This window comes from Dysidea avara, chromosome 6, assembly GCF_963678975.1.
Source record: "Dysidea avara chromosome 6, odDysAvar1.4, whole genome shotgun sequence".
Taxonomy (NCBI): Eukaryota; Metazoa; Porifera; class Demospongiae; order Dictyoceratida; family Dysideidae; genus Dysidea; species Dysidea avara.
The window spans coordinates 10,037,767-10,063,237 of NC_089277.1; the positions used below are offsets into that span (position 1 = coordinate 10,037,767).

The following is a 25,471-nucleotide window of genomic DNA, read 5'->3' on the forward strand; positions in this document are numbered from 1 at the left end:
ATTCCCATTTTTCTTGTGTACTTCAGTATTTAAAACCTATAGTCATGACTATCCAGTTTTAATTGTGGGTTTCAAAAACAAAACATGTCTAAAATTAATTCCCAAGACATGTTAGGAAACTTGCTAACTTCAGGCTTGCCTCAGTAACTGAAGAACATTAACTTCAGGCTGTAAAATACAAGTGATCATGGTTAGGATATGTTGGATTGAGAAATATTCCTCCTGGGATTAATATTGTAAAAATTTTATCACCTAGTCCATGACTATTTTGTGGTATAGTAAATTTTGATTTCCTCTGAGGCATAAAAGTTTATTCAACTATATTACCCCGGTACATCTCATTTTATGGCATGACAGATGAAAGTATAGCTAGAGTTTGGTTGCTAAAACTATAAATGATATGTAGATTATTTCATATATTATAAGAACAATTGACTCATAGTACAACTGGTCAAACCTACTCCTCATTTCTCCCTACATAATTGTAACTATCCTACACATTATTCCAGATGGTTAAATTTACCAGTCTCAGTTACAAGTCAAGTACATTGTTATTCTGTACCAAACACTGGTGTGTTCTGTGTCTCTACAAGTCACATGATCACCATCAGGATGTCTGTCTCAGTGTTTGTATCCTTGAACTTGTTAGAATCATCATAACCATCAGGGGATGTGGGTGATCATCAACAAGATATAGAGGTGCATTAAATAGGATGAACATTGGGACTGTGAGAGAGAAATAATGACAGACAGTTACACTAAAATAAACCAGTACAGGATAAACTATATATCCCATAATAAAATGTACAGTGATACCTTCCTAATAAGGTCATTAACTGGCCATTGTATGTGTCATTTGTGTACAAAGTTAAATGACAATGTACAATGTTGTACAATGTTATTTGTCATTTCCTAAATTCCTATCCACCTGCAGGAAATTTTGACTCAAAGTGACTGGAATAGACAGGTTTCATCGCACCAAAAAATTGCACTTTCTTTAATTAATGTCATATAGACACAAACTATTACAGATTTGCTCTGTTACAACATTAGTCTGAAGGTTGGATAGTTGAGGGAACATGACAACAAACAGAAACATACATAATATGGTCACTGTGTAATAAGGTTACTCCCAATGTGTTAGTACTGTAACTGAGTTGCCTAATACATACAACCACGCCCCCATAGAAATACAACAGATTAGAGCAGTTTCCTTTAATATTCAAGTCTGTAGAGCTGGACGATATCCTGGTATTGTTAGTAATCTGTGATATTTAAGTCATACCGGTTTTGATACCACCTGTTTTTTTTTTAAATACTGCCATACCATCTGTGCACTTTGGCCTCCCTGTGGGCTTGTTTCATCCCATATTTAGAAGGTAACCAGACATGTGACAATGGGGTAGGTAAAAACAGTGGACCTGGGGACCAAGGACCCAGGACCAGGGACCCGCAGAAATCCAACTCTTCTTGGAATTTTATACACTTCACAGTATTCTATACTTACCTCTGCAAGTAGTCTTGCATGGCCAATCCGCTTTCCCCCCCTCGCAGCATCTCGCACGATGTTTACATCAATTAGAAATTATAAGCGCCTCTAAAAAGTGTCTGAAACAGACTGCATTAATTATAGGTCACTCGCTATTTCCCCAGAATATTTGTTTGCACAATGTTTCTAAACTTTAGTAGCTAGGTGACGTAATAGACTATTGTGCAGCAGGCGAGCAATTACTAGCTAAGTCAAGCTAAGCAAGTTTCAGCAACTCTTCGTACATCATGATGCATTTACACAATGTTCCTAAACTACTCTAGTAGCTAGGCAGCATAATAGACTAGTATGCTTACTGTGCAGCAGGCAGTGGCCTATAAATGCAGTCAGCTTCAGACACTTTTTAGAGGTGCTTATAATTTCTAATTGGTGTAAATATCATGCGAGATGCCATGAGGGGGAGAAAAAGTGGATTGGCCATGCAAGACTACCAGCAGAGGTACCTAGTACAAGTATAGAATACTGTGAAGTGTATAAAATTCCAAGCAGAGTTGGATTTCTGCGGGTCCTGGGTCCTTGGTCCCTGGGTCCACTGTTTTTATCTACCCATGACAATGTTTGTAGGCAGGTGCTGATGTAGTCAGATAACCAAACTATATAAACAAGTTTGTTTGTGGTATTTGTACATGCGTATTTGGTGCTTTTGCTGAGGTAAATGGCAGTTACTTTAATACCAATGGCTGTTACATTAATACAGTGATATTTAGTAATATGATACCATGATACTTTTTATGGAAGTAAAATGGTCGCACAGAACTAAAAAAAATGTTTTTTTTCCCTTTTTAAAGTTTTATACATTTTTATAAACAGGTCTACTCTACTTGCCGTTGACAGTCAGCAAACATATTACATAACTTACAATGATATTTGTCTCCTCCTCATGGTGAAGTCATCACATCACACCAAATGAAGTATACTCCACCTGTACACATTTACAGTCCTGATTATCCTGTAAGAAGAATACACAGTATAAACATGGACAATAATGGCTGGTCCCAAAGTGTCCATTACAAAACAGCTCCACTGTACACACTAGCAGGACAACTAATAGTTATTGTATGAGATATGAATTAACAGTTTAATATTTAATAATGTCTACCTTGTAAACTCAACACTTTACAAGTGTTCACATGTTGTGGATAGACATGGACAAGTGACTATGTTACATGATACTAATTTTCATATTACTCTAACAGAACAAACACTCTAATAGAACAGTCACTATAGACAGGTTGTACAAACACAACATTAAACTAAATCATATCTAATTTACAAATCAGACCACCAGACCAGACCATTGTCATGTAAACCATATACATGTCACAATAACAAACTGGACCAGTATTTTGTTGTGTCACTGTTATGGAGTGTTTTGATAACCAAAGCCTACAGTATGATAGTGTAGTAGTGTAGCTAGTCTACTTTTCAGTTGATAATGAATGACCCTTCTATCCGCCCACACATTTTAGCAATACATCCTTAATATCAGGAAGTACAGAAGCAATACTGTCATGTTATAATGTTTATTGTTTAGGTTCTAGTAACAAAAAACAACATTGTACAGTATTATTGTTCTTCCCTTACATTCTAGTTACATGTAATTACTGTAACCAATCTATTACTGTTTGGATAATTCAAGAACTGGATAATCTCAAAGACACACACGTGTTAGTTGTTAGATACATTACTATTCATATAACAATGTTATGAAATGTAATGTAAATGGTACAGTGTAATTTACAGTTACACTGATACCCACTACATCAGATACATCACCATAGCTACTTGTCTATAGATTATTAGGAACTCAGAAGAAGACTGGCCAGTGTAGTGGCAGAGAGTCAGAAACTTAACATCAATACTCTAGACCATGTGGTGACTTGATCCCTCGACAACTTGTAGTATAGACGAGTGTCTCAGGAGTCACAGTCTGGGATGTGGAATGTTCTGTGTATTTAACCAGCACTTAAACATTGTGGCTTCTTGTACATCATTAATGTTGAACAACAGGTCTAAAGCCACTTCAGGTAAATCTATAGGTCATTTTTTATCCCAATGATCACCTTGCAATTCGAGCACAGGTTTTCAAGTTACCTTTAAAGTAGGCATGCGTACATTATGCCGGAATAATTTTTGGAATAATCGGTGGTAAAAGGAATCAGGAATAATTCTGGAATAATAGGGTGATCTTCCAGTATAATTAATTAGAGTTCACACATTTTTCATGTAGTAGCTATCGCAGAAAATTTTGTAAAGGAACATCCACAATCATTGCTAGCAGAAAATCAGGCAGAAAGATCGAGATACTCTAATAGAGCAGTCATTTACCCTAATAGAACAGTCAGACAAGTTTAGTTGTGACTGCTCTATTAGAGTATCTCGATCTTTGGGTATAGTTTTTATGCTTACAAGCGGGTTACATTTTCAGCTGCAGAAGAATATCCATTTGACTTTTACAATTCCAGGAATTACTTCAGGAATATTGGGAATAATAGGTAAATAAAAAAAGAATTTCCAAAAAGAATAATAGGTAGTTTAAAAAGCATAATGTACTCAAGCCTACTTCAAAGCACAAAGAAAGTAATGCTAAATATTTCAACATAACACACTGTATTAACAGGGGTTAATCTAGGGGGGGGCACAGGCCCCCTCTGGGTTAGCTATTGCCCCCCCCCTAGGTTTATACCTAAAGCCAGTGTGTGGCACAGCAATCTACTGTTCGAAATGTAAGTTATTAATTATTCTTCAGCCAGCAAATAATAGTATTGTAAGTTTTATTTTACTGGTATCGGCCCTGTACTTGACTGTGTTTTGATCTGTGAAACGTAAAATTCAATTAAAACGAACTAAGGCAAAACCCACAAAGGTGCCTACTGCAGAAAATTTACATTAACCATACATACATATAGCTAGTCTTACCCTAATAAATATACTACGTAGGTCATGAGAAATTAATTTCAGTGTTTACAGATGCAGTGGGTCAATGTGTTGGTAATTTTGTATACACATAAATCATTTAAAGAGTGCTAATATAGCTGTATACTTGTACAGTCAATATTGCGGTTAAGCATGCAGTCAAGCAGTCAAGCAGTCAAGGTTTAGAACCAAAGAGGAGGGAAATGGACTTGGGAGTTCATAAACAATTTCTATCTGTCTACACTGAGGAGGATGTTTCCACCTTACCAGACCTAGGGGCTTCCCCATACAATTCTATCATTACAGAAGACATCACTGTAGAGGGCTTGGCTAGATTATTAGCTGACATACAGAGCCATAGAGCCCATGCATGGCCCTGATGAGATCCCAGCTTGCTTATTAAAAGAGACTGCTTATAATATGGCTCCCATACTTACCCTTATATTCAAGGCATCCATCACTACACCAACATCGTCTCCCCAGTGACTGGAAAACTGCCTGTGTATCGCCAGTCTTCAAGAAAGGATCACGTAAGAATCCTGCTAATTATAGACCAATATCCTTGACAAGCATACCATGTAAGATCTTTGAGCACATAATATATAGTTCAGTGTACAAACACCTTGAGACTAACTCGATTCTAAGTGATGCTCAACATGGATTTCGGAAGAATCGATCATGCGAGACACAGCTTATCACAACGATACATGATATAGCCACACGCCTTAACTCTGGACACCAAATAGATTTTTTTTTGGACTTCTCAAAGGCCTTTGACAAGGTGCCTCATGAACGATTACTCCATAAACTAGACTACTATGGGATCCGTGGAACTTATTTAGAATGGATCAAGCAATTTCTTATTGACAGAACTCAGCAAGTTGTTATTGAGAATAAGTTTAGTGATTCAACCCCTTTGTTCCTCAAGGATCAGTGCTTGGCCCATTACTATTCTTGCTATTCATTAATGACTTACCTGACTCTGTAGTTAAGCTTTATGCTGACGATGTCTTAGTGTACAGAAGTATCAATGATCCTAGTGATCAACATGCACCGCAAAATGATTTGAACAAGTTAGCTCACTGGTCCACCGTTTGGCAAATGCCTTCCAATTTAACTAAGTGTGAGCATCTCATAGTTACTAACAAATCCTCCCCTTTTGTATGTCACTACAGGTTGAATGATTATGTGATACAGAGAGTACAATCTGCTAAGTATCTCGGTCTAACAATTTCAGGTAATTTGTCTTGGTCCACATATATTTCAGGAATTATTGGTCGAGCAAACTCTGCCTTGGTACTTTTTCGAAGGAACTTTGGTCAGTGCACATAGGATGTTAAAATTAAATGCTACCAGACATACATCTGCCCATCTGTGAATATGCTGCAGTCATCTGGTCACCCCACTTACACACTAACATTCACCAAATTGAGATGATTCAAAGGAAGGCTGCCAGATTTGTATTTAGCGATTATTCTCGTTATTCCAGTGTTACAGCTATGCTAAATCAACTTGATTGGCAATCATTGGAGAGACGAAGAGATGATTCGATTTTGGTTATGTTTTTCCATAAAATTATTAATCAGTATGTAGATATCCCTTGTGATCATATCCTTCATAAAGTTCCCAGTATCACCCGTAGTAGCAACAAGAAATTCCTACGCCTACCATCAAGAATTGATTCTTTCAAGCATTCGTTTTTTCCAAGGGCAATCCGATTATGGAATCACCTACCCGATCACGTTGTGGAAACTGATAATGTTGATAATTTTAAATCTCTACTAGCTACTTAATTAACGTTTAGTTTGTTAACTAATCATGTACATTATACTCGTGATTGAGGTCTGTACATTATACAGTAATAATTAATTCCCATGTGTAATCCTTCCACCTATGAAGATCAAAATACTCTAATAAAGCAGTCAGTAGCTAAGCTGAAAATTTACCTTTTTCCACCTGCCGGCATTTGGTACGTACATGGGCCCTGTAATTATACAATCGCAATACTGTACTGTTATGGGGAAGTGAAATGTCTAGTCTCAGCAAGACCCTTTCCTTTCTTTTGTGTGGGGGCGGTGGAAAAAGGCTTTCCCCGTCACCACACGAAAGAAAAGGGTCTGGCTACGCGAGAGCTCTGGCTACGCGAGACTATGAAATGTCCTCATGTGAGTCAATACATCATACCTGGTTAACTACACATACCATGAGGAATCCAACAGCACGATGTGAGCTTCGAGTTGTCCTTTACGTGGTGAGCATTAATAAGAAGTGGCGTATCGTGCGTGATTAAGATTTTACGTTTAGATACCGCGAGGAAAGAAGGCAGCTCAGGATGATCTCTACATTGTAAGTAGTACATAGTAAGTACGGGAGTTAAGTACTTAGCATCACGAGCTCGAGGGTGAGGACCAGTATTGGGCATCTCTCGGCCTGTTCAGTAGCCTCCCTGATGGTTGTTTCACTCGGGTTGTTTCACTCGGGTTGTTTACCCATGTGATGCAGTCAAGTTGGTGTTTGGTAGATCAATAACAAGATGATTGGCTGGTGTGACCATATTTCATGCGAGATTTCATGTTTTCATGCTTCAAGTGGGATAGCCAATAGCAGCTGTACTAGTGTGTGTAATGGCACCTGTCCATGGTCCACATGTATAATTGTAATACAGTTAGAAAGTTATTAGAGCAATTCTCAGTGTAGCCATTATACAGGTGGAAGTGATGGGAGGCACAGCCAGTCAGGAGTACGCAAAGTTCAGGGAATATTGTGAGGAGGTATACCAGATCAGCTAATTAACCTCTCTGATTGATACTGGAGGCTGACACACAGATAAAACAACCAAGGAGGTTCATCACTTTAACCTGTTTGAGGAACAGGTACAGAATCTTTGACAACTGATAGAAGAGTGTACCAGTATCAAATTGTGTGTGTGCGTGCGTGTGTGTGTCTACTGAACTGTATTAATGACATCTGGGGAAGCAGTGCTGGTATTAGTTGGGATCCACTATTAAGTCTATATAATTATATAACAACCAGTACACCTGACACCCTCCCAAGTAGTCCACAATAGAGAGGTTGAACAATCCTGCAGAGACAATTATAACTGTAGGTCACTGGACATTTGTCAGGCTAATTGACCTGTTTGGCAGCCCATTAAGCTATTTGATCGGTCATCATTGTCCAGTCATCATTGTCCAGTCATCATTGTCCAGTCATCATTGTCCAGTCATCATTGTCCAGTCATTAGTCTTGGCTGGTGTAGGCAGACTTTCCTAACTCTATTAGCCAAAACCATAATATCAACTCTTGAGTTTATTCATTGGGCTACTTGGGAAAGCTGTTTAACCACTGTAATAACAATCACTCACTTCTTTATGAAGCCTTGAAGAAAGCTGTCTGGCATTTTCTGTTTTTTCTTGTACTCTAATGTGTAAATCTCTAATCATTATATTGAGATGGCAAGTAGGAAGCATGGTTTCTCTGCAACAGAATCATCTGCAAGTTCAATGAAACACTCTCAAGGGCTACTTCTGACAAGTGGAAGAGGGAAATGAAGTACCTCACCAGACAATGACATGGCTATGCTGTGAGCTTGAGAGGGACTAAACAACACATACACTCGTGAAGGAACTTCTCCCCTACTGCTCATCCTCAGTAATGTGATTAACCATGCCACAAGTGCCAGATGCACACAAGGCTGCTATGTCGAAACTGAAGGATGGACAGGTAAGAAAAAGTGGCTCATCTGTAGCATTAAGCGAAAAGGTTTGACATTTGCTATTATGATGGCTAAGGGAAGCATCTCACTTGTCAAATACCCTGCAATTATAGAACTCGAGAACAGGAATAGTGTGCTGGGTCCAGCTGTATGACTATGAAAATGACTGACTTATTATTAATAATATGCCTTAAAAACTTGAAAAAACATCAATCTTACAGTACTCATTTTTCTGGGTGGGCATGCCCCCAGACCCCCCTAGAAAAGGCATGCCTCCCCTGTCATGTCTGACCATCATGATAATATGTCAGATCAATTTTTGGTATGGACTGACAAAGTGTCAGACCACTTCAGAATAATTATAATTGTCTCTGTTCTGGCTTTGCTAGAATGGTCCAACCAATATCACACCATATTGTGTGTTTGATGTTATACAGTGAGGTAGGTAGTTTTTGAACAACAGTGGATAAGTATCACATGTATCACCACCACCAGTAGTTGTAATGTATCCAATAGTGGAATTTCGTATTTTAGGAAAGTTGTAAAACATCAAAAGTGAAATGGAATGAAATTATGAGCTAGTGGCTATAGTACCTGATTGGTCATAAATCTTGATGGTTTATTATTTGATACATTATACAGTATTCACTCATAAATGTTATTACTTGTGAATTTAGTTACTGTGTGTGAGGGATCTCACCTAATGACAATATTCATACAATACTTGTTATGATGTAATAATGGAAGTCAATCAACTCCTTCCTCCACATTGGCTACCACAAGTGAACTGACCACAAGTGAACTGAGCATAAGAGGAACTCATTAATGACATATTCAGCCTAATAAAAGTGAGAGCTAATAGCTAGACTACTTATAAGGGCTGAGACAATAGTACCAACTAGCCATAGTATCTATAGACATTGACCACATGGTGATCCATTCACTGCCAAGTAACACAACATGTTCATGTTCAGTTAATGTACATGTGTTCTGAACCTACATACAATAGAGGAGGGTGATTTACAAAGTCAGATAATGGGTCTTTATTAAATGCTTAGCTCAATAATCAAAGTGGTGGTGAGTGTTACTGTAGCTCTGTGGGTACCTAGTATGGGAAATTCTGTGAATCCTTTTAATAAATTATCTAATTTAAAGTATGGAAGATATTGTTTCAAAAATATTACAACCAAGGATTCCTTTTTGAAAATTTAACCTTCAAAAATATCCTGCTATCCTAACTGGTTGTATAAAAACATGTTGTAGGTATTGGAGGAATGTGGTATAGTTGGTGCTGCAGCTGTTGTTCCCAATGAATGTAGTTTAGTGTAGACAGGTTACCAGGATACTGATCACCCCATTAGTGTAGGTAGTGTACATAAACAACTTAGTACACATTCCCGTCTAAATATAGTTTTTACCATATAGGGTGTGTAAGTGTTATTTGTTTGTTACTGCATCGCTAGCACTATGAGTTGGATTTACAGGGGTGTATAGAAAGCAATGAGCTTGCTTATACCTGCAACTTCTGATTCAGCCGTATAGCTTGTCATTTATTAAGGTGGTCTCACCTGGCCCCACAGCCTGTTCAAAGTTGTTACATAAAGTGTGTGGAGACACAAGAAAAAATCCATGTCTGGACCTGGGCAGCCTCGAACCTGCAGACATCTGATTAATGTCTCGAATGCTTACAGGAGTCTGCCATGCAGTCAGGATGTTCTCTCCTTGTCAATTTCATGTATATGTATCCATAGAAACTCTAGGGAGTAACATTATCTCAAAGTACCCTAAGTAGAACCAAATGGACCTTAGTTTACAATGTATTTATTAAGGCTTTACAACACAAGTGCTGAAGGCCTGTAGGACACCTGTCAATAGTATAGCCATGATTAAAGTAGATTCACTAGTATAGGTGATGTACAGGAGACCTCCCTTGTTTCCTCACTTTTTATTTACATGGGTCTATTTGAATCTCAAAATTTTCCATGTGCTTGTTCAGGGGCAGATCCAGACTTTCTAAAAGGGGGTTCCCCATTGGAATTGCAACTTCAGTTTAGCCTGGTGATGCTACATGGCCTAGCTGTAAGTCAAAGACTACAAAAAGAAAAGATAACCACAATCCACCAACTATACCTCCTTATTTATAACTACATACGTAGCTTGCTACACTGCTCCCCTGAAGAATGCTATAACTTCTCTGTTAGAGTATCTCGATCTCTTTTGAAAAGAGGAGGTCCATGGAACCCTTTGAACTGCTCCTGTTGTTTGTTTACTTTTTGTGACACAATTTATGACTGGTGAACAGTGCATACCACAAAGTCCATGATGTATGATTTTTTGTTGTGGCTGTAGTTGGCATTTTGGGCTCAAAATCTACAAAAGAGCTTGGTTTGCTGTAGTAATGAGACACATGATAGGGTTACAAGTGGGTCAGTACTGCTGGTTTAGTAATCTGGGTGGGATACAGATCTTACCACGTTTAATTTTAATTACAACGTTGATAGCTAGATTTAAAATCCCAAGCTTTTTGATGATTAGCCCTGGATTTATACCATATTTATACAGGTCATTAGGGATTGTCTGGAATAAAAACCAAGTAGCTACCAAAGCAGATTATTAATGGTTGATATGTGGATGTTGCTCCACCTAGTCTATTGGCCACAACTCCCATAGTGTGCTTACTTGATGCTAGGCTAGTACAATCAGGGCTGCCAAGAGGATTTAGGGGGCCCAGGGCAAATTTAGAATGTGGGGCCCTTATTTTCAATAAAGAAACTCAGGCAAAAGGATATTACAAGAGCAAGCTTAGCTAACTAGCTACTAGACTACAATTAAAAGCAAACTAGTTACTAACTGATAAGCTTATAACAGTTTTAACAATATCAAACAGTTAAGAAATCTGCTCAAGATACCATAACGGAAATACACAGTAGGGATATAACACTTCTTATTGTTTTACGATGATTTAATATCATGGACTACTCCAACTTGTTTCAGTAGTTTTTATCGATGTGCTATGGTCCCTATTCCAGTTGAAAATTCCAAAATTTTTTGTGTACTTGTTTGTTAACTTATTTTGTAAGTAATTTTATTATGACCGGTGAACCCACGCATACCGCATCTGAAATGGTGCCGCGTGCTCCAGCTATATCAATTATCGTCTGAAAAATGAAGTATCCATTATGCTTCGTTGTCAGCTATGTTCAGCCCGTTACTTAGCGTTTCGAATCAAGAACTGTTCGAAAAGTACCTCTGCAATTCATGAATACCAAAAGAAATGGTGCCACACACCCCAACTACAGTAATTATCGTCTGAAAAGTGAAGTATCCATTGCGCTTCACTGTCAGCTATGTTCAACCCGTTACACAGCAGTACGAATCAAGAACTGTACAAAAACCACCTCTGCAATCAAAACATTCACTATGAAAAATATGGACGATTTCCATTACGAAGGGAAGCCATCACGTGCTACCGCCTCAGTTTTGCTGCCAGCAAAGGTGAATGGGACACAAAGGAGGACACTGGTAAGTCCATGAAGAATGCATTGTATGTACTGCGGCATACCAAAAGGCACCTCTCGGGCTGAAGCGACGTTGAACAGTGAAAAAATCAAGCCCGTAGCCTTAGCCGCTATCAAGTTACGCTTGTCTGAAGGCATCAGTCAGTAGAAAATTCCGTTGAATAAAAAAAAAATTGAATTCCGTAGCAACTTGTTGAAAGTATTTCAGGTCGATCTGAAAGCTTTTTTGGGCTAAGTTTTACTGAACCAATACTGCCTCATTGTCATCTGGAAAAATTGAGGCTGGTTTTTGGGTGATGTTATTTCGTGGGCCACGCCTACTCCTTTGTGGTCCCTACTTTACAGTTACTATTGTACTGTATGATGCAGTATGTGTTGGTTAACCCAGGCAAATTATTTACAAAAAAAGTTAAGAAACAAGTATAAAAAAGGAATTTGGAATTTTCAACTAGAGTATGGACCATAGCACATTGATAAAAAGTATTGAAACAAGCTGGAGTAGTGCACAATATTAAATTACAGGAAAATAATAAGAAGTGTTATATCCCTACTGTGCATTTCCAATATGGTATCTTGAGCACAGTAGGGATATATATATAACACTTCTTATTGTTTTACTATGATTTAATATCGTGCACTACTCCAGCTCGTTTCAATACTTCTTATCATTGTGCTATGGTCCCTACTCTACGTAGTTGAAAATTCCAAAAAAATTTGTGTACTTGTACTCTTAAGGCTAACCAATGAACTAGTGTATAAAAATTATTGCTATATATTTTAAAAGGATAGACATGTACATAATTTGAAGTAGGGACTTTCCACACAGCATTACATAATTATTGCATAAGTGTAGCTATAGGTACAGTAGCAATAGACAGGTGGATTTAGTGTATCTTTGGGAGATGTGGTCTTTGGGGTGCACTGGCAAAGTCTCTGAATTAGGTGATCCAACGGATCTGCTGTTAATTGATGACACTGCTACATATCAGACTTCCATGCTACATATCAGACTTCCATGCTACATATCAGACTTCCATGATACATATCAGACTTCCATGATACATACCATACTTCCATGATACTACCTTCCTGAGCAGATGTACGACAGGCATGAGTAGGAGAATTTGCTACGAATCAGTGGAGCTGCATCATATCCTGAATCTCATGTGACAACCAGTATTTTAGTGAAGGCTGATAGCCCTTGCCGTACTGAGTGGTCAATCACCCCAGCTAATATGAGTTCTACCACTGGATTGCTTTTATAGACATGTCTAAATACTTTGATGATGGGTAAGAGAAGGTAACATTGCTGTTATGTTTGATGATGTAAACGGACAAGTCTTGGAGATGTCACGGAAATACTTCACCATGTGTTACAATAGAATTGATTGTGGATTGTGACCAAAACCTGCCAAAATATGCAATGAATGTCTACCATGCCAAACTATGGTGAACTATGCTTAAGTTACCTTGTTAAACTAGTTTGTGTGCATTCAGGCTGTTAATAATTCATGCAACGCGTGTTAATTATGAGTCCTAGTGTATGGTTACAAACTACGACTAGAAAGTTCCATAAATCATTTAAAGCATTGGCTTGCTCATGCTATTTGAAAAATAAAGCACTCAGCGCTCCACCTTATGCTTTATTTTTCATAAGGCTACTTGTACTTGACTTGATATAGCACATTTTGTATAGTATCCAGAGGCTTGATAGTTATTGGGCTAAGAATGAGGTTTGTGATAAGGGTTCTCTGTTGCTGTAAATTGACTCTATTAATTCTGTTACTGTTCACATTGTAGTGGTCACTGATCCAGACATCAAGAAAGACATTGAAGCTTACTATGAAGGAAAGAGGAGACTTGCTATAATGATGGAATGTGACCCTGAAACATTCACTGAACAAGATGTTAATGTGAGTTTTAACCAAGGCAAACTGATGAGTAAATAACAGCTGCTCCTGGGAATTGGAAAAGGTGCTACAAAGTGAGGAGACAGGTGCCCTTCCCCTATTTCTCCACCTCTGGTTCGTGGATTTCCTCTCTATTCAGCGACTACTTAATATGCTTAAAGTTAGCTTCCACTAGAGTATTATCCCAAGAAAAATGGTAAGCAAAACTTGACACATGTTTGTGTTATTTTGTGTGTGGCTTATAGCACAATCTGTTGATGCAGACGGACGACCATTTGAAGCAGGATTTTATTACTATCTTTCCAGCCTACCACAATCTAGTATATGTGAGTGAATAAGTGTACACACTACACAGTAATACAGTTAAACCTCAGTGAGTTAGTTGTCATTGTTTTTAACAATACCAATACTACTGTAGTATCAGCATGTTGCTGAGCATACCAATTGTGTGGCCTATTACTTGTATCAGTAAAGGTATAAAAGCCTGATAGCCTATAAAAGATGATTGATGGCCACTAAACCAGTGAAGTACATTATTAGCCAGCTGGCTTACTGTGTATTATTGAAATGGATTGTTGTTTCTTGTGTACAAAGTATCAGTGTTGGATTGCATGGTATCAGCTATTTTTCACCAACATTACATCAGTATGTGATATCATAGTGAAAATGTGGTACCAGTACATCACTTTATAAGACCACCTCGATTTAGTGGCTATGTGAACTATATCCCAAACATACATAGCTTAGACCTCATCAAGGGTATCTGTTTACATCATTCTGACCTAGAAACGGTTACTACGTATGTGTAGATGCCACTTTTGAGGCTGAAATCAATGGCTCTTGATCATATGAAAAAACGAAATTTGACAAACCAGTGGCTTCCCTAAAGAGCAGTGCAGCGATCTACTCAAAATTCTTTTGATGTGGTAAAAAGAATGTATATAATTAACAAATTGACTTTGATGTTGGTAGCAAATTGACATTTCTACTGTTCTACTTTATTTTGCTGGGCTGAAAACTGCACAATTGAAGAAAGAATCTGAAGGACTGCAACAAATCACTATGCTATTTTATATTAATGTAAAAAGATTCAGTATTGTAAACCAATCAGTAGCTAACTTTGATGGCCCTCGCCTGTTCCTTTCAGCTGCGGAGAAGCCACTAACAACACAACAGCTACTGGTAACTTCCTTCTTGTTAGAGTTCTTCAGTGGTATTCATGAAGATAGCCTGTGACCATATCAAAAAACACTTGGTATGACATTAAATGAATACCATGTAATAAGATCACCTCATTAAAACTGTTTTAAGTAGGTCCCAAACATAGCCAAGATATACTTCATGACATCATTAAGACTAACAAAATTTGTTACTCTAAATGGTGACCATGTTACTGAAGTTTCACTGTACATATACTCATGAACAATTACTAAGTGTGTGTGTTCTGTTAGGAAGTATTAGAGTATACTAGACAGTTAGATGAGCAGTATACAGCCAGGAAGTCAACTGATAAAGGTTCAGACAAGTCTGGGACAACTTCTAGCAATCCCAACCTCTCAAGATGGTTACAACATAACCAAATGCAAGATCTACTGAAAGAAAAGATTACAGAACAGCAGGTATCTACAAAAGGCACATCCCACTCATGAGTTTATTGTTGTGGTGTAAAATGGTGACTGTGTACTGCTTTGTTTGGTCTCTAGCCTTGCAACTGTGGTCAGCAGACCAAAATGAAAGTTTGACAATTAAAAAAAAAAAGTCCATAATCAATTGACTGTGTTTTCTTCTTTTTCACACTGTATTTGATGTTGAATAGAATAAGACTCTTCCTTAAAGGTGATTTTTGTCACATATGATATTTCTATGATGGTTTTTATATGTGGCATTTTTATTGGCATCATTCACTTTAGGGAAGTACTACTGTACTGTTTGGTATAGTGCAGGGGCGTAGCTAGCCAGAAGGTGATGGAGGGGCAGGCACACCCCCACGAAACACTCAAAATTATTCATGATTGCAAAAAAAAGCTAATGACCCAATGGTGGGCTAGCCAACATACGGTGTTGTATTATTACAGCTTAAACAACTAGCTACGTAACTATTTCAGTACCCAATCGAGGTAGCTATATTCGTCGAGCATCATCGCACGTGCCACAACTGTACTCCAACAAATTCATCCAAAGTCCGGTAGAGCTAATACTTTAGTGCAAATACAGGTTACTTTACGTTAGCCACAGCCTGTGCTTCAGTCCTAGCACACTGCTGACAGGATGACGTATTCACTCACTTCACTTGGCGAAATTGAAATGCCATGTATTGCACGAAATCCCACCTGTCTTGCTAGCAGAACTTGTAAGCTTGACTGATCCACCTGACTGACAAAGTAAAAACAGACTGCACTGCCGTACGTACAAAGGTCCAGTGTGATCGACTCGATAAAATAAACTTGGTACATTTATTTAGCTAACACTTTATCACCTCGTAGGCAGTAGGTTCGTAGCGTCATCTGGTCTCCTTTGTCACTTGTGACTCCTGCCGCGGAGAAGCGGGTCACTCTTTTTAGATTCAAAAATGTTCTATCACGCGAGTAATCTAGGCTAAATATAGAAGTATGTCTCTAATATTTTCGTTCGATGGATTAACGAGTGAGTTGAATGTTGTGTGTACGCATTCACTAGCAACCCCTGGTGATACCATTTGCGTGTCAGTTTAATACTGGTAAACTTGTGACGAAGATTTAAAAAAAATCATTTAGTGATGGGGGGGCAAATGCCCCCCCTTGCCCCCCCCTTAGCTACGCCTCTGGTATAGTGTACATATCATTTTGTGTCCATAACAACAGTGTGGTAGCCAAGTTTGTCACTTCCTTCTGGTAGAACATTATATAGAAGAGCCACCTGTCTATAAGACCAAACAGTTTGGCTTGAAGATTACTTGTTTAGACAGGTTCCACTCACAAATAAAAGAAACAAGGGTAGGAATAAACAGTGGACCCAGGCACCAAGGACCCGGGACCCACTGACCCATGAGGATCCAATTCTATTTGGAATTTTATGCAATTCACAATATTCTATACTTGTACTATGTACCTCTGCAAGTAGTCTTGCTTGACCAGTCCACTTTTTCCCTGTCACGGTCCCTCTGAGAAAGTGACTGCATTTATAGGCCCCTTGCCTGCTGCACAATGAGCATGCTAGTCTATTATCTTGCCTATATAGCTACTAAAGTTTAGAACATTGTGCAAAATTTTTTCCGGGAAAAATTATTACTAGCTAAGCAAGTTTTAGCTCAGGTGCTCGACAAACAGATCTCATACACAACATGGTGCATTTACACAATGTTTCTAAACTTTAGTAGCTAGGCAACATAATAGACTAGTATGCTTATTGTGCAGCAGGTGAGTGGCCTATAAATGCAGTCAGCTTCAGACTCTTTTTCAGAGGCACTAATAATTTCCACTTGGTATAAACATTGTGTGTATAAGCCCCAGGTAGTATGAGAGACCATGACGGGGAAAAAGGTGTGGGTTGGCCATGCAATACTTTACTTGCACATGTACATAGTAAAAGTATAGAATATTGTGAAGTGTTTATAATTCCAAGATCCTCGTGGATCCCTTGGTCCCCAGGTCCACTGTTTATACCTGCCCAAGAAACAAAGTTTCATCATATTTGTCAACGTAATGGAGCTTGTCTCAGTGGCCACCTGTATAATAAGGAATTCTACAATAATTATATGTTATTGCCTTTTGTGGTGACTTGTTACTCACATGAGCACATGAACAGAATTAGTATGTCACTGAATGTGTCCCACTTGAGATTTTTAGTGTATACCTTTAAGATGTACACTTGTACATAGAACTTTCTTCTTTCCTTGTAGTACAAGTCAATTATAGAGAGACTTGACAGACTGGCAGCTCATCCACTGGCTGGGACAATACAAATATTTCTGGACCGTTATCGACGGGTGGTTGTTGTGCTGCAGTCCAGGAAGAAGATGGAACAGGTGAGTAGAAGACAGGGCTTGAATGAATGTTGAATTTCAATGTCCAGACATTCCCTTGTACTCTTTGTATGTGTGATTACTCAACAACAACTAACATGATGATTAGTGTTATAATCATGTTCTGAGTTGTATCATAGATAATGACGTTGTCAAGATTTAGTTACTTTGACAACAATTCATACAAAACTAAATCAAATTTTATGTTTTACAGATTAGTTACAGTACTATCTAGTAGTGACCCAGCAGGTCGTGGGAAAAGTAGGGGTTACAGTATTGCCAAAAACTTTTATTTGGTATATTTTTAAAATAGTACCTCGGTAATGCTAAATATAGGTATTGCCCTTGAATGGATACTGTACAACAAATATAATGATGGTATCATACAGTACGATAGTAACTGTATAGTAGGGACCACAAAGGAGTAGGCGTGGCCCACGAAATAAAATCACCCAAAACACAGCCTCAATTTTCCCTTATGACAATGAGGCAGTATTGGTGAGGTAAAACTAAGCCCAAACAAGCTTTCAGATCGACTCTAAACGCTTTCAACAAGTTGCTACGGAATTTCAAAAAAAAATTTTTCAACAGAATTTTCTACTGACTGAGTAACTGACTGATGCCTTCAGACAAGCGTAACTCGATAACGGCTAAGGCTACGGGCTTGATTTTTTCACTGTTCGACGTTGCTTAGGCCCGACAGGTGCCTTTTGGCATACCGCAGTACATACAATGCATTCTTTATGGACTTACCAGTGTCCTCTTTTGTGTCCCATTCATCTTTGCTGACAGGGAAAGGTGTCGATTTGGCGCGAGCACGTGATGGCTTCCTTTCGAAACGGAAATTGTCCGTATTTTTCATTGTGGCTATTTTGATTGCAGAGGTGCTTTTCAAACAGTTCTTGATTCGTACTGCTGTGTAACAGGTTGAACATAGCCTACAGTGAAGCGTAATGAATACTTCACTTTTCAGACGAATATTAATGATTGGGGCACACGGCACAATTTCTTTGTTTTGGTATGCGTGGATTGTAGAGGTGCTTTTCGAACAGTTCTTGATTCGAAATGCTGTGTAACGGGTTGAACATAGCTGACAACGAAGCGTAATGGATACTTCACTTTTCAGACGATAATTGACATAGCTGTGGCGCGTGGTGCCTTTTCAGATGCGGTATGCGTGGGTTCACCAGTCATAATAAAATTATTTACAAAAAAAGTTAACAAACAAGTACACAAAAAATTTGGATTTTTCAACTAGAGTAGGGACCATAGCACATCAATAAAAAGTACTGAAACAAGTTGGAGTAGTCCATGATATCAAGAGTAAATAATGGAAGAGAGAGTGTCTAACTGTCATATGTACTATCAAAAATGAGCGCATAGAGACCTGGTAGCATCAGTGGGCTTCTTTAACCAAGCTATAATAGGTGATGATTACCTGGCACGTAAAAGGCGCCCCATCAAGTGCAAAGCGCCTGTGATTAATTTTATATGCACACGTGACTATTCAGAAAGGAAGTCAGCGGTGAAGGATGGTACTAAGAAGAAGCCTCGCCAACAAGCAAAACAGACCAGTGGAGGAAGAAGATCGAGTGACCTGAAAGTTACATCGACAGTAACAAAGTCAGCGGCGAAGGACAATCCTAAGGAGAAGCTTTGCCAACAAGTGAAACTGTCTAGTAGTGGAAAAGGAGCGAGCGACCAGAAAGTAACATCAGATAAAACGAGGAAGTCAGTGGCACCAAAATCCACTAGAGTTAGAGCAGGAAAGAAACGACCTACAACCAACCCAGAGGCAGCACAGCACAACGAAGACCATGTCGAGGACCATGTGCCAGTAGCTAAAAGAACACGGAAGGTATTGAACAAAAAGGGAAGAGAAAGTCTTTTGCATTATTTAAATAGCATTGACGATGTAAGTTTGGCAGACGCTGTTACCGTGAGACTGAGTGAGGTTCAGTTGTTGAGTGCAAAATTAAAGAGTTTTGCTGATACATTGTGTAAAAGTGAGCAGCTCCTCCAGGACATTGCATCGTTGCCATTTCTCTGAATTATATGTGGAGTGTAAGAAAGAATCTGATTCATTTTCGCAATTGCAATTTCAATGGCATCAATACTGCAGTGCTTTCCTGTTGCCCAGAATGCATACTTTGAAATCTATTGATTTGGATGAGACCACTGAAAGTTCGCTGGTATCTTTGAGAAAGAGATGGTTGGATTTTTGTGAGGGAAATAATGTTCCAGTTGAGGGTAATCCTGTAATGATATCAGCATCATCAGCTATTTACGCTGTTCTTCTAGAGCGAGCAAGAGAATACCAAACCAGCTTACTATCTGAGTCTGAATCATCCAAGATTTCAGTTGGGGTTGAGGGTGATGATGTTTACTTCAGATTTGGTGGTGCAGCACTTTGTGACATGCTTCATCTTCACTACAAACAGATTAGGGGCTGCAGTGATGCTCAAAGAGATATGTTGTCACAAGAAATAACAATATTGCAAGCTATCAACACAAAGGATAAATCAAAGATACCTGGATATCTGAAGTATCGTAACCGAGGTTACATGTACTTTCCTGATGCCAGCTTCGTACCTTTTATTAGACAAACAGATGAAGTAGTGAAGGGAGTAGTTAATGAGAAAAAAATGGAAGAGGATGGAGGAGACATAATCAAGATATTTACGTTATGTTAATCTGTAGTTGTTAAACTCAATATCTTTTCAAGGCTGCACATGGGAAGATAAAAGAGTGTGCAGATCTGAAGGTGTCCTTCCACTCAATCCTATCGAAGCGTCTGCCAAACATTGATACACTCAATGAAGATACACTGCACAATGTTTTCACTGTCTTCACTCGGAAATTGTGCAATACCAGAATTCAAGAATTTATTTCAAGCACTAAGCAACAAATGGCATTTAAGGAAGGACTGGAGTCTACAGTAGATAGTAACTTGCGGCCAATATTGTTAGCTTAGCATACAAACTAGAAACTAAATTTGTCAATAACAATGGAAAATGATAATGTATGTAAATAATGTTCAGTCATCATGATGTGTTAATTGTCTTTGTGTGATTCCTTTTTATTGTACCTTTTCTTTGTTAGGGGTATTTCTATTGTGCCTACGTAATTTGTCGTCTCTGTACCCCTTTCCACTGTGGTGACCAGAAACACATTGCTTAACAAGATGTGTAGCTCTGGCAGTGGGAAAACTGGAAGAGTCTAATTTGCCTCCAGCATTGTGTTTGTACTGGCTGAAAAGGCTCTCAACTGCTGATCTGGAGAGACGTAAGGGAGATATGAAATATGTAGGATACATCTCTCTGAACCACTGACATAGGGCTTTGAAGCTGTAGACGTCAATCCGGAGAAGGTCCCAAGCTAGAGAATTCAAACACGGTATTAAGAATTGTTACACAAATCATACAGCAATAAGAGATGTTCCAAATAAACATAACATCAATATATGTGACTGTCTCTGGGAAAACTGGTCTTATCACCCATTTAAAAGTACCAAGAAATGTCGGTTTTAAATATTCAGATTGTAGATTACCAATGGTGGTAGCTATGTGTACAAAATTTTCTCACATTTTACAATTTATTACCTTCCAGATCACCCACTGAAGTAGTCAATAGCTAAGTTTCCTGCCTTTTAAGATAGTTTTTAAACCAAGGTTGACTGTATCAGGCACCTCTAAAACGGGTGGGAGGCGGGGGCCTGGCAGGTGGGCAAGAGGCTGTTTTTTTTAACTTAAAGAGGAACATGTTAGGGTGAATTAGGCACCATCCAAGGCTCAAAACTGGCTAAAATTAAAAGATACATACAGCACAGGTCATCATCCAATACCACGAAGCTGTACAGCCACACAAAGCCATCTCCTGGTTGGCCAGGGCTCTACAAGGCCCCATGAACCGCTCGCTACTGTTCTTGAAAAAGGCAGCTAGCAAAAGAAGACCACTTTACTCCGGTCAATTGTGACAGTGAAATTTGATGGTGCATTCATAAAGCTTTGTGTGGAAAAAGTCATACTTCTTGTCATGGGCAATAAAACCGGTTTTAACAGATCCAGTCACATATATGATGAACATATACAAGTACCACACTTTTAAAACACTTTAAAGTTACTGTTATCTTATTTAAATGGTGTAATATATTTACGGACTGCATGTACAACTGGGCTAGATACTCACTTTGCCATGACAGAAAAGACTTTTGTGTGGCCGATGTATGTGGAAAGTTTGGATCTGCCAAAAAATTTTTTTTGGTAAACAATGTTAAATATACTGTGGAACCTCTCTGATGTACATTTTAGATCAACTTTCTTAGATAAAAATGTATTAACTATACCTGTGGGGTTCTTATTATGAATTTTCTGCATTGGTGTCCTACATTTATAGTGTTTGTTAAGAGAGGTTTCACTGTGCAGGTGCATACACAACATATACACACACACACCTATTTTCAAAAGAGAGTCTAGCCAATCAGTGAAGTAACTGAAGCCTTTGTCGATATTTACCAACACTTTTGCATCAGCACTTCTTACTCGGTCATGGCTCAAAAAGCCTTGTTCGAACAACAAATTACAGGCCTCCAAATACAACAATGTCTCATTGGTAGTTGACATACCTTCAGGTAGTGGATCCTGTTGGGTGTACCAATAAAGCTCCCCCAAGACCTGTTCTTGCTAAAATATATATCATATTAAACAACTGAATTAAATTATATTTCTTGGAACTCACCTGCATGATTTTAGCAGGATGGACATTCAACTTTGTCCAAGCATCACGCAAGCAGTAAGCCTCCTTCAGATGAGGAACCATCCTGATGCAATTTTGACTAACTCTGGCTAACTCACGCTTGTACAAATCCATAATTGTTTGCCACCCAAATGTGCATTTATCACCACGCCTAAATTGTTTTGTGCCATTTAATTTTGACGAAAACAATGCATTAATCATCTTCAGCTGTCAAGTAAAATATATTGAAAAAATTAAATAATGGCAAATTAATTACGTGGTGTGATGGACAAATCAGCCAAAAGATCTTCTGTGTTGGCCTGTAAAGATTGATCATCCACGGTGTCACCTTGTATTTATCCTCCTGATCTTCTGATATTGAATAGGCACCATGACAATTGTGACTAGCCTTTATTGCTGCGATGTTAGCAGATCCACCATCACAAACTAAAACGCTTGTCTTGAGACCATGCAACTCAAACAGTTCAATGGTCTCAAATACACATGCCACAACAAACTGACAATCCACTGTAGATGGTGTAGTAAAATATGGACCCACAATATCAAATTCACTTGTCAGGTCCCTCCATATAAATTGTAAAATGTAGGAAGTCTGCTTATTGGACTCAGGACTTTTCAGTAGAGAATAGACATCGTTCAAAGATGCCAAATCATTTGGAGTCATGGCTAATCCCACCAACTGATGGCTGCGAGAGTTCCATACCAGTTGGTATGCAACTTTCACTTCATCAAATATGACAGCTCCATCAGCTTGAGACTCTTGCTTTCCAAGCTGTCTGCACTCTTCTTTGTAAACTAAATAGCGAGAGACTTGCTCAGCAATACAAGTATAGTGCTGGCCCCAGGATCATGTATAAATGTCCCAGTGTAAGACTGAAGCGTCGACTTGGCTGGAAGCTTTAGAATGCTGAACTGCTTTAAAGCTTCATATGCAGATGGGCTTCTTATGTAGAAAAAATATTATGACACATTAAAAATGAAACACACAACTCACCCATTCGTATAGTTACCATGTTCCAGCGGTTACCCCGTCCACTATTACCTACACAAAACAAAAAATCATAGGTAAGTTCAAGTTTACTGAGCACAACATACTGTTTCTGGCCTGATCTTTAGTGAACTCGTTCCTTATCTATAACCCAAATCTCCTGCATTACTTTTCTGACACCATGCTCGTCCCCTTCTTATAGAGTTTTGCTAGCTCATCTACCCCTATTTTCTCCATAATCTGACACATTTCATTATTCTGATCATCATCAAGGATTACTTCACTCTCTTCATACTTCTGCAGCTTTCTTATATTATTTGTTCGCTCATATTGGGCAAGTGTTTTGCGTTTTAATTGGCTAGCTGGACTCATGTAAGACGGCCGTGCTCTGGATGAAGGTTTCTGCCTTTTGATTCTTTTTGTTGGAGTCTCCTCATTTGTTCCCACTTCTGCCATTCCAAATCTGTAATAAGTCGCTTACATGCAGAACACCTGACTTCTTGTGAACCTTTCTCCAAATGAGTGGCATTATGTGCTAACTTGTATAACACCTTGCAAATTACTGAATCAACCCGATGGAAGGGAAAATCATGTGGTCAAGCAGATTTGATGTAGAAGTGAATCACTTCAAAACATTCTCTGTTGTACCAATCTGGATCAATACCTGGGCAGAATTTGTATTCTGATTTCTCTTCAATAATTTGACACAGTTCTCTGATCTCTGCCACACCTTCAAAATGTGAAGATTTCCACTGTCTCATCAACACATGTACTGTATAGAATTTATAGTGCACAGCTACCTGAACACATGACACTGCTCCAAATGGGGCATGGTTGAAAAGCCGATACTGGCTAATCAGTAACACAGGAACCAACTTATCTGAATCATGTACCTGGCTTATAGTGAGTACAAGGTCAGGAAAACATCCACTAAGCACATCATAAATATTGTGCAAAAATGCCTCTTGCTCTTGTACTGAAACAGGAGGAATTTCATCCTCGATCCCAACTCTCACTAAGTGGGTGCCGTCCTCAATCCTAGCAGGACCACACCCATTATTAGTCTCAACCTCTGGAAGAACGGAGCACCTGCTAGAAGGCGCTGTAAACAGTTCACTTTCCCTCTCTTACTGCTGCACACTATTAAAACTCGAGGCTTCAATTGGACTCAAGTCCTCTGTCACGCTGCTTGTTCGGTCGGGTGAATCGAAAGTCCAATCAACAATCTGAATCTCACCCTGAATAAAAATATTTCTTACGAGCCGTTCAATTTAATGTAGCTAGTAGGCTCACCTCATTGTCTCTGTTGTCCTCAGTATGATCTGTAAATCCACTTGGGTTGACGGTTCTAACATTGCGAGTAGGTGTTGAGGCGTCAACATTGGTAACCGCTTCGTTCGCGACTTCATGACTACGTTCTTCACCCTCAGCCATCACTACTGCATGGCAATCCGAGAAAACAATCCAATGCCGTGTGGCTGTCTTCTTTACCAGACGTGTTAATTAATGCTTCCATAATCCGTGAGATTTTACTAACAAATGCGATTGACTTTCCACACTCATTTTTGATAACCCATATAGCAGTTAGATACTCTCTCTTCCATTATTTACTCTTGATGATATTAAATCACTGTAAAACAATAAGAAGTGTTATATCCCTACTGTGAATTTCCGTTATGTATCTTGAGCACAGTAGGGATATAACACTTATTGTTTTACTGTGATTTAATATCATAGACTACTCCAACTTGTTTCAATACTTTTTATTGATGTGCTATGGTCCCTACTCTAGTTGAAAAATCCAAATTTTTTGACAAGGCAAAAAGCAGCTACCCATTCTGTTAACACCCACAATTTATTTTGATGTCACAACATCTAATCCCTTGTATTTCACTAGTAAGCACCGTGATATATTTGGTGTTTGGTATCATGGTTCAGTGTTGGACCTCGGTATATGGTATTGTGGCTTTGTTAATACCTCAGTATGACCAAATATGGGTATATTGTAGAACCCTAGTGGAAAGTATAAACTGAAACTTTTGGGAGTGTTTCATTACGGTATCTTGATCCATGGTAGTGGTTCATAATAAGTATCACAGTGGAATCTTATAACTATCTTA

At 38.6% G+C, this 25,471-nt stretch overlaps 2 protein-coding genes and 1 long non-coding RNA gene across 5 annotated transcripts in view; 1 reads left to right on the top strand and 2 right to left on the bottom strand.

The window, feature by feature from the left end:
* LOC136257314 (protein NLRC3-like) overlaps positions 1 to 25,471 on the top strand; it is a 273,319-nt gene that overhangs the window by 135,467 nt on the left and 112,381 nt on the right. Inside the window, exons 1-8 of one of the 3 annotated variants that reach the window (XM_066050435.1) lie at positions 6,718 to 6,811; positions 7,174 to 7,338; positions 13,499 to 13,804; positions 13,854 to 13,934; positions 15,060 to 15,227; positions 17,486 to 17,611; positions 20,711 to 20,893; positions 20,946 to 21,004. The gene's annotated coding sequence lies outside the window, so the exon portion shown is untranslated. Of the gene's footprint in view, positions 1 to 6,717; positions 6,812 to 7,173; positions 7,339 to 12,218; positions 13,805 to 13,853; positions 13,935 to 15,059; positions 15,228 to 17,485; positions 17,612 to 20,710; positions 20,894 to 20,945; positions 21,005 to 25,471 lie in introns of those variants that run through there. The other 2 variants (XM_066050436.1, XM_066050434.1) reach the window with 2 other exon arrangements.
* On the bottom strand, positions 444 to 6,742 carry LOC136257327 (uncharacterized). Its single transcript, XR_010701911.1, has 3 exons — positions 6,668 to 6,742; positions 2,409 to 2,498; positions 444 to 726 (listed from the first exon to the last, which is right to left on the bottom strand). It is a non-coding gene; the product is annotated as an uncharacterized lncRNA (long non-coding RNA).
* LOC136257321 (uncharacterized) lies at positions 20,355 to 24,852 on the bottom strand. Its single transcript, XM_066050454.1, has 7 exons — positions 24,645 to 24,852; positions 23,459 to 24,589; positions 22,346 to 23,405; positions 22,233 to 22,290; positions 22,062 to 22,169; positions 21,797 to 21,850; positions 20,355 to 20,986 (listed from the first exon to the last, which is right to left on the bottom strand). The coding sequence occupies exons 3-7, from the start codon at positions 22,562 to 22,564 to the stop codon at positions 20,688 to 20,690; spliced, it is 738 nt and encodes a 245-aa protein (XP_065906526.1). The 5' UTR covers positions 22,565 to 23,405; positions 23,459 to 24,589; positions 24,645 to 24,852; the 3' UTR covers positions 20,355 to 20,687.

Coding starts and splice junctions, on each gene's coding strand:
- LOC136257321 (XM_066050454.1), bottom strand. CDS start 22,564: ATGATTAATGCATTGTTTTCGTCAAAATTAAATGGCACAAAACAATTT. Junction 22,291..22,345: donor ATCCTGCTAAAATCATGCAG/GTGAGTTCCAAG, acceptor TATATATTTTAG/CAAGAACAGGTCTTGGGGGA. Junction 21,851..22,061: donor AGACTCTCTTTTGAAAATAG/GTGTGTGTGTGT, acceptor ATTTTTTGGCAG/ATCCAAACTTTCCACATACA.